Here is a 10,033-nt window from a genome sequence, read left to right on the forward strand (position 1 = left end):
ATGTCATCATGTATAGCTGACTTCTTTGTGCCCTTGACAAAAAGATGGTCAAGGACCCTCTTACGGAGACAGCGCTTTTGTCTGTACTGTTCGACCAGGGACAGCATACAGGGCTTTATGTAAAGCTTATTCACTGACCCTGGGTAGATGTACATTTTGGCCTTTCCAGGCAAAACATCCCGTGCACATCTTCCTACCTCCTGCCAGTATGACAGGAGGTCATTTGATGGGCCCCAATGGACAACATGTCTCACATCCCCTATATCTATGCCTAAGCCAAATGCCACAGTGGCCAGCACACCTCAATGGGCTGTTGCATTTAGAAAATGTGGCAAGGATTGCATCCCTTTTTCTTGTTGAGATGTGGCTGTGAAACATGTCCACAAGAAGATGCGTTGTTTGATCTTGGTCAACGTGACATATGGCACTGCCAAGGCTCTCCTTGATCATCCCAAATGCTCGAGTCAATGTTGTCATTGATCTGTAAGACATAAAGAAAGATACGATGTTGTCATATAGCTTCTGCAGATTAAAACCAAGCATTTCTTTGGCATATCTTTATGCCATCATAAAGATAGCCTGATGAAGGCCGCATAGGCTGAAACGTTGCTATTTCCCTGTAAATAAATGGTGGTCAATGCATTTGAAGACTGTGCGGTTGTTTTCCTTATTCATTCCTACGCACCTGTCGCTTGTAGGTGTGCAAAAGCTTTGCTTTTCATTGATGATATCATCCACCATCTCCTGGGTGGCAGTGGCGGTAAGCATCAACACAGGGCATTTTAGGATAGTCCTGACTTCTGGCACTCTCAAATATGCCTCTCTAAATGATTCTCCCCTACAAATATAAAAATAACACATGTAATTCAATAGTACGGAATGTAAGACATTATGTATTTTATTGTGTCTTGAACTGTCAGATAGCCTAAATGATCTGGGCTACAGTATGTGTAAAAATATGCACTCGATATGTCTCAAAGAGTGCATTTCTTTGGAGCAAATAAAAATATTTTGTGGCATTTATGTGTTGTTTACTTATTTCATTACTTAATCTAAATGAATACGCTTATAATAAGTATATACTGTACTTTACCATGAAGTGATGCAGTGAACTTCATCAACAGTGACCAGACACATTTTTTGTTTTTTGCTGTTCAACCATTCCAACCAAGGGTCCACAAACAGGCTCTCAGGTGAAATGAAGAGCATCTTGATGTTCCCTGCAAGAATCTCTGTCACAAAATGATCGAGTAATATCATTAGAACATCAATCTGTCTGTATTAGAAGAGAGGTATAAGATTGTATACAAGGTTTACTCCCCAAGTTTGATGTCATGTGGGATGTCACTATGGATGGCTGCAGCTGGAACCCCAAGCTTTGCCCAATGTGTTACCTGATCTGACATCAGTGCCTTAAGAGGGCTTATAACGAGTCTACCTGGATGTAGCTGGATGTCGATACAGGTCAAATAGAGACTCACTCACTCATTGATATATAAATAAAGGTGACTTGACTTGATATAAACATACCTTGTCCATTAATTGACCAACAAGTCCATAACAGGCACTTTTTCCAAACCCTGTCGGTAAAACGTCCAAAACATTGTGACCCTTTAACAGGCCTTTAATAAGGTAAATTTAAACTCAAAAGCAAATGTTCAAATTCTTTATCTGCGAGTGCCATTGCATTCACGACAGACAAAAAAAGAAATATAAGACAGAATAAAAGTGTGAACCAATTTCTTAGTCCTATACTTGATTTCTTAAATTAATAGCCTCTACATGTAATGTGCGTTTGGGGTGTGGTAAGAGGCTGTCTGAGAATGGAAGTGCTTGTTTTATTATCTCGGCATACACAGACGCGCGTCCTGGTTGATGGGAGCAAATGTCAGCGCACCTGTCAATTTGTGATGACGTCTTCGGTAAACAACAGGATGTATCTAAAATCGGTTCATCGATCTTTCCGTGCCCCTCTCGCCGGAGAGAAAGTCGTCCGTGTGCATCTCTTGAAAAAGTGGAGATAATTCACTAAATACGCGTTTTGTGCCAGAACTTTCACATGGATATAAAAATAGAGGACCATTTTTCACACCACGTCTTTAGAATAATTTAATGGGTGAGTACAAACGGAGCATTCATCACATTTAGGCCGCCCATTTTGAACCCGAACAGAAATAAACCTGGGTGTTCTATGGCTCTGTATGTGAAATAATGTACATACTGTATGTAACAAGAGCCGTTCTAGGGCTACAGCATTACCTGCTATGTGTTACTTTGGGCACACTGCTGTGTGACTTGACAGTGTTTGGGGAAATTAATTAATTTGTCTTTAAAGTATAAATTACAAAAGAAGACAAAGTTAGAAATGTTAAGTTTATTGAAAATTACTTTAAGAATTTAAAAGACTACTGAAATGTGGACAATTCATGGTTCTCCGTGTTAAAGGTTTAAATGCCTATTTGGAAAAGAGCTGATCTTCAAATCAAGGATCAGCTATATTTATCTATCTTTATTCCAAGTGCTTAGATGTTCACTTGAGTTGAAACATTTATCTATTCCATTTAAAAGGGTTTAAATTGTGAATTTAAAATGTTAACTTAATGTTTACTTGTCTAAAATATTACCTTTAGTTTAATTAGAAACAAAACATGTATCTATTCTTTTTAAATGGTTAATTTCAAGTGTTTAATTTTAAATGGTTACTTTAACAATTTGTCAAAATATATTGATAAATTGGTGTTTAAAAGTAGTCTGTCTGTAGTCTGTCTGTCGGCACATACCTTTTATATATATCTCTTTTAGGGTTTGCAGGCCAAGTTCCACCACTCGCGCCTGTGAGTGTGCAAATCATTACATTTACTCAAGTACTGTGGGCAATATTGTACTTTTATACTCTACTACAATTATTTGGAAACTTTTGACTAGTTTCTGCTTGTATTAAATGACAAACTCACCAACATATTGCAGCTGTGGGGAATTATCCTCTTTCAATCTGCAAAGGGTTTGTTTTATAAAAATCCATGTTATGATTTACTTTCTGTCAAGAAGTTCTCTGCAGGTGATTATTTTTCTAAGTGTTGGAGTTTAGAAGCACTTGTTTTTATTAATGGGTCGTGCTGCTGCCTCCTGCATTATGTGACAATTCTAAACAGGTGGTACGCAGGGCCGTCCAGTGACTTCGACAAGCGCTTCCAAACTCCAACACTTAGAAAAATATGTAGATATATTTTCAAATGGGACATCTGCATTCTTTTGGTCATTATGATGCCAATACCTTTTTACTTTTACTCAAGTTGTGTATAATGTGGGATTTTTTTTAATCCTTTTTTATTTAACACCTTAAAGGTGTCCTGCTGTCGGGAGGAAACCTCATAACTAAAAAGAAAATCATTTTTTCAGGAAATTCTAAATATATTTTTTTTCAGCAAATAAAGAACCTTTCTTATATATTTTTTAACGAAGCATACTGCCTCATCAAAGTTGGTGTAACTTTATATATTGTCAATTACTTCCATGAGAGGGGGAGAGGTGGTGGAGTTAGCTGCTGTAGCAGACAGTTTGAGGGTCCAATGGAGTTGAGAGGTTTTGTCCAAAGCACTTTTCTACTTTCCATTGGTTAATTCTTTTTCGAAACAACACACAGAAGTAAAGGGTGTTCAATAGCACTGATTTATGCCAAAAAACCTCAACTGGAGTTTTGAGGTTTCCTACCGACGGCAACGATATGATCTTAAAATATGAATTGCATACTTTAGTACACTAAAGTAGCAAAAATAGCCGATCTACAGGTTCCTTTTTTTTTGTCCAGAAAAGTAATTGTTTTTTACATACAAGGTTTCTACCCGACCTTCATCTTTTCTCTTCCCTATTCTTTGCTTTAATAATACATTTATTTGTTTTTGTGGTCTGAATTTTTAATCGCATTTAATTTTTTTAATAAGTAATTTCTTTCTTCTTCCCTCTTTAACACACCAGTTCTTAACTATAGTGTCTGTGGTGCGTGATTCGGGTCGTGTCTCGCGTAAAGTTTCTCATCAATTGATTGGAACTGTATCGTTTCACGTTTCGTCATTTTCCGGTAAAGCGTCATCGCGTCAGTTCACATCACATATGAACACAGGCCCGGTATGTGATGTGCATTTATGTGATTTTTGTTTTATATGACTTTTTCACAGCAATTACGGATAGCTCGCCATTCACGTCGGAATTTTATTCAGGCGAGGTACACACTTTCAGAGCGGGAAATGATGTAGGTGCATCGTTCACACCATACGAACTTTGTTTATTGCTGTTGTGTTCTGATGTCATCCATAGTGTTGTGTACTAATGTTCATAGTGTTGCTGTATTGCTGACAAATACAGTGGCACAAAGAACATGAAGCAAATGAGACTGCTGCTGCCATTGCATAATTTGCACCTTGTATAATTTATGTAAATCATCCACAAATGGCAATTTTTACCATTTGTGGTTTTTCTCTCTTTCTCATTCACTTTCTGTGAATGTTTTTATTTTAAAATTGATATGTAAAACATGGGACAACTGGCTGGAAAAAATACTCACGCCACAAACCTAATGACAACTACTTGGGCAGAGACCAAGAAAATCTATTTATTTTAGCATTGGCTGCATGTGCTATATCATCAGATATCATTTGTGAGTAAAGCTTCATCACGTCATCCCCACATCACATCATGAACGCAGGGTTAGGATTAGGCTATAGGTATTAGGGTTAGGTATGTGATGTGGATTTATGTGATGTATGCAGGCCTGGAATTTCATCATTTTAGGGGCAATGCCAAGTGCCAGGGCATGAAGGCCATCAATTAAAACAATGATTTTAAGTCCCCGGTCATCATTATTTTAGCTTCTTAAACATTGGTTCAGAACAGTGCTTCTTAAATAAATAATCACAGCTTTAAATAAATAAATATAAGTAGCTACTGTTGTAAAATATTGTAAACATGTCTGCATGTAACCATGTGCAGAGATGAAAATCATAATGAAATGGCCTAGGACCCTGTTACCCTAGGCTAATTAATATAAATTTAATTTGGGGGTCCTTGCGGATCAGTGGATTAAACTGAGTTAATTCACAGAAAATACAATGACAGACACCTTACATTCATTTGTATAGCCCTATGTTTCTGTTCTGCCTTGTTTGTTTTTGTTCTGCTATATTGTCACTGTGTGATATGTTCCTTAATTGTTTTTAATTTTCTTCTATTGTTTATACTGTGCAAATTGTTCAGCACCTTCTAACTTTGTTTTTCGAAAGGGACTTTATAAATAACATTTACTTACTTACTTAACTTTTGAATGAGGGCTTGGTTTAGAAAAGCCTATATTTTGTGCTAAAGTAATATATTGAATAACATATAAATGTAGATGTTAAGGCTAGACTGGCATATGGCATTGTGGGGCTGCAGGACTGAGGACTCTGGAGATAAGTCAAGTGTAAAAAGCATTTTGTACAATTGTGTGCTTATGAACATTTACCACGTTATGTCCGCATTGATACAGAAATGAATGATTATTAGGCTAGCGACGCGCGGTGTACAGTGCATAAACGCGCTCTGGTGCTTGGCTACTTGCGTTTGGCTAGCGATATTAGCCGTGGCCAGCTTTGGCTGTTTAACCCATTTTAGGCGGGAACCCCTTTTGGTGTTAGCATTAAGTTATGAAACTTGTTTTTGTCCTAGGTCACCCCTGGAAATATTGTTTCTATACACAGGTTTAATGTTTGTCTTTAGTTCAATGTTTGTTTTCTAAACGCCATTGACAATGAAGGGAAAATGTACATCATAATGTACATCATTGTCTCTTTACTGTTAATGGCGTTTAATGTTTGGTGTTGGCACCGTTTGTTTTACATCACCATTACATCACCTAATCAAAATGAGTTAGACTTTAATATATTAGCGCCCCTCACTTCACACGGGTGTGATTTATTTCATCCACGGCACCCTTGAATAGCATGGTTATTACTTTATAGAACCTTATGTCATATTAATCTGAATTACATTGTTACATTTATGTCATATGACGTATGTAAATATGTATATTGTTCCCCTATAGCTAAGATACCGTGTCGAGAGGAAAACTTGAGAGCATAGTAGTTTCCATTACGACAGATTGAAAATAACTTCATACTTGACATTTAACCACTGGGAACCCCAGCATCCCTATCCTTGTGGCGCATTGTGAGCTTGTAGATCGGCTATTTTTGGCAAGGAAGTTTACCAAGTATGGAGGGTTTAAGTGGTTAAAAATGTAAATATAAACATACCCGTATTCTGCACTTGTGTCACGGCACCCACTTTGAGAAACCCTGATGCATAGGATTGTTATCAGGTTTCCATGGTTACCAGATATGTCTGATCAGTGGCCTTTTGAACAAATTACGTCACATTTGATGATGCAAGATTCAAGGTAGCTCCGTTTAAAGGCTGACCACACGGACGCAGGATCAGCACCCAGGTATTAATCTGCACCACGTATTGAAATAACCGCCGTACAGAGTGTGATGCACTCCGCTAAACATCGATATATACTGAACCGGATGGGGTCTTTACGTAAGAGCGTCTCCAGAGGCAAGTAGGTCGGTCTTAAGCACCAACCGATTACACGCGACAGCATTGTTCTCAAGTAGCCCTGAGGACGGTGGAGAAGCTACTGTGTTGAGAAGACCAGAACCTCCTAATAGAAGGTTATTGTTGCCTTCATCTGCCCGGACAGGACTATCGGGTGACATCAGGGGAACAATGCACGGGTTAAGAACTACAGTTGGTAGGATACGGACGCTTATAGCTGCTCAGTCCTCCCACAGACAATCACAGCCTCCTCGACCAATGCTAGTTGTTGAAGGCGCTCCGAGGACGTTTGCACCTGTGCGGCGTCTAGGTACGCCTGTGGCCGCCGAGCCCTTTCTCAACGGCACCAGTTCCAACTATGTAGAGCAGATGTACGATGCGTGGCTGGAGGATCCCAGTTGTGTGCACAAGTCGTGGGATATTTTCTTCAGGAATGCCAATGCTGGTGCACCGCCCGGGGCAGCCTATCAGAGTCCTCCCTCACTGGGGAGTGGGACTGTTCCGGGAGTGGTCAATCACGCCCTGGCTCTCGTGGGGACGCAACCCAATGTGGAGAAGCTGGTGAAGGATCACCTAGCCGTACAGGCACTTATACGGGCATACCAGATACGTGGCCACCACATTGCAAGGCTGGACCCCCTGGGCATCGGCTCTGTAGACTTTGTAGATCTACAGAATATCGGTCATTTTGGACTGGAAGAGTCGGACTTGGACACAATGTTCCGGCTGCCCAGAACAACATTTATTGGTGGCAGTGAGCGTGCTTTGCCCCTCAGGGAGATCGTGGGCCGCCTCGACAATGCGTATTGCCAGCATATTGGAGCAGAGTTCATGTTTATCAATGACTTGGAGCAGTGCCAATGGATCAGACAGAAGTTCGAGACTCCGGGGGTTATGCAGTTTGGCCCAGAAGAGAAGAGGCGACTCTTGGCAAGAACGATCCGGTCCACCAGATTCGAGGAGTTCCTCCAGAGAAAGTGGTCATCGGAGAAGCGCTTTGGTCTGGAAGGATGTGAATCACTGATCCCAGCCCTGAAAACCATTATTGACAAGTCCAGTGAGAGTGGAGTAGAGAGCATCATCATGGGCATGCCACACAGAGGCAGGCTGAACGTGTTGGCCAATCTTATCCGTATGGATTTGGATCAGATTTTCTGTCAGTTTGACTCCAACCTGGAGGCTGCAGACGAGGGTTCCGGTGACGTTAAATATCACCTGGGGATGCACCTTAGGAGGCTAAACAAGGCCACGGACAGAGACATAACGCTGACGCTCATGGCTAATCCCTCCCATCTGGAAGCGGTGGATCCGATTGTACAAGGAAAGACCAAGGCTGAGCAGTTCTACCGTGGCGACACTGAGGGAAAGAAGGTCATGTCCATTCTGCTCCACGGTGACGCTGCGTTCGCAGGCCAGGGTATAGTTTATGAGACATTCCACCTGTCTGACCTACCCTCCTACACCACTCATGGCACCATACACGTGGTGGTCAACAACCAGATTGGCTTCACCACAGACCCACGGGTGGCACGTTCGTCTCCTTACCCCACGGATGTCGCTCGGGTGGTCAATGCTCCCATCTTCCATGTCAATGCGGATGATCCAGAGGCCGTGATGTATGTGTGTCAGGTAGCCGCGGAGTGGAGGAACACCTTCCACAAAGATGTGGTTGTAGATCTGGTTGGCTACAGGCGTAATGGCCACAATGAGATGGATGAGCCTATGTTCACCCAGCCACACATGTATAAGCAGATAAAGAAGCAGAAAGGGGTTCTACAGAAGCTCTCAGAAAAGCTCATCGCTGAAGGGGTCGTCAGTGCAAAGGAATACGAGGAGGAGGTTGCAAAGTATGACAATATCTGCGCAGAGGCTTACGCTCGCTCCAAAGATGAGAAGATCATGCACAGCAACTACTGGCTAGATTCACCCTGGCCTGATTTCTTTGCAAAAGATGGCCAGCCGAAGAGCATGAGCTGCCCCTCCACAGGCATCAGCGAAGAGGACCTCTCCCATATCGGGAATGCTGCTTCCTCTGTCCCGGTTGCAGGATTTACTATACATGCAGGTCTGGCGCGTATCCTGAAGGCGCGCGCAAACATGCTGAGGCAGCGCGTCTGTGACTGGGCTCTTGGGGAGTACATGGCCTTTGGTTCTCTGCTCAAGGAAAGTATCCACGTACGCCTCAGTGGACAGGATGTGGAGAGAGGCACCTTCAGCCATCGACACCACGTTCTTCACGAACAGGACGTTGACAAGCAGACCTGCGTCCCACTGAACCACATCTCCTCCGGGCAAGCTCTTTATACCGTCTGCAACAGCTCCCTGTCAGAATATGGAGTGCTGGGCTTTGAACTGGGCTTCGCGATGGCCAATCCCAATGCTCTGGTTCTGTGGGAGGCTCAGTTTGGGGACTTCCACAACACGGCTCAGTGCATCATTGACCAGTTCATTAGTTCAGGTCAGGCCAAGTGGGTGAGACAGAATGGAATCGTTCTGCTACTTCCCCACGGGATGGAGGGAATGGGCCCAGAGCACTCGTCAGCCCGCCCTGAGAGGTTTCTGCAGATGTGCAGTGATGACCCCGATGTTTCCCCTGACATGTCCAATGAGGACTTTGCTATGCATCAGCTGTGCGATTGTAACTGGATCGTAGTCAACTGCTCCACACCTGCAAACTACTTCCACGTGCTCCGTAGGCAGATTTTGCTGCCCTTCAGGAAGCCACTGATCGTATTCACCCCCAAGTCTCTTTTGCGCCACCCGGAGGCCAAGTCCAGCTTTGATGACATGCTACCAGGCACCGACTTCCAGCGTGTGATACCAGATGCCAGGCCTGCGTCTACCAACTCGGACAAGGTGAGGAGAATTATTTTCTGCACCGGCAAAGTCTACTATGAATTGACGAGCGAACGCGAGAACAGGGGCATGGAAGACACTGTGGCCGTCACTCGCATGGAACAGCTCTCGCCATTCCCCTTTGATCTGGTGAAAGCCGAGACGGATCGCTTTCCAAACGCAGAGCTGCTGTGGTGCCAGGAGGAGCACAAGAACCACGGTTACTATGACTACGTCAAGCCACGCCTCAGCACCGCCATAGACCACGCCCACCCTGTGCGGTACGCCGGCAGAGGGCCAGCAGCAGCTCCGGCAACTGGAAACAAGCAAACTCACCTGCAGGAGTTGCAGCGTTTCATGGACACGGCATTCAACCTGGAAGCTTTCTCAGGAAAGCGGTGACACTCCCGTTTTGTTTCCTTTTAATGATTCCCTACTTAACGGTCCAATTCGGGTCCATTCAACGATTCCTATAGGAGGTACCCAGGTCCGTAACTCCAGAGAGTATACAAATAGAACCAAATTTACCCTTACAGGTCTGTAACTCGGAGAGTGTACACATGGAACCAAATTGACCCTTACATGTCTGTAACTCGGAGAGTGTATA

At 43.0% G+C, this 10,033-nt stretch overlaps 1 protein-coding gene across 1 annotated transcript; it reads left to right on the forward strand.

The window, feature by feature from the left end:
• Positions 1-6,762: 6,762 nt before the first annotated feature.
• Positions 6,763-9,828, forward strand: LOC310877787 (2-oxoglutarate dehydrogenase complex component E1-like; the record flags this gene model as incomplete). Its single annotated transcript, XM_083791735.1, has 1 exon — positions 6,763-9,828. One exon carries the CDS (start codon positions 6,763-6,765, stop codon positions 9,826-9,828), a length of 3,066 nt encoding a protein of 1,021 aa, XP_083647861.1.
• Between the last annotated feature and the right edge of the window lie 205 nt (positions 9,829-10,033).

This window comes from Protomyctophum parallelum (assembly GCF_964188405.1).
Source record: "Protomyctophum parallelum genome assembly, chromosome: 20".
Classification (NCBI taxonomy): Eukaryota; Metazoa; Chordata; class Actinopteri; order Myctophiformes; family Myctophidae; genus Protomyctophum; species Protomyctophum parallelum.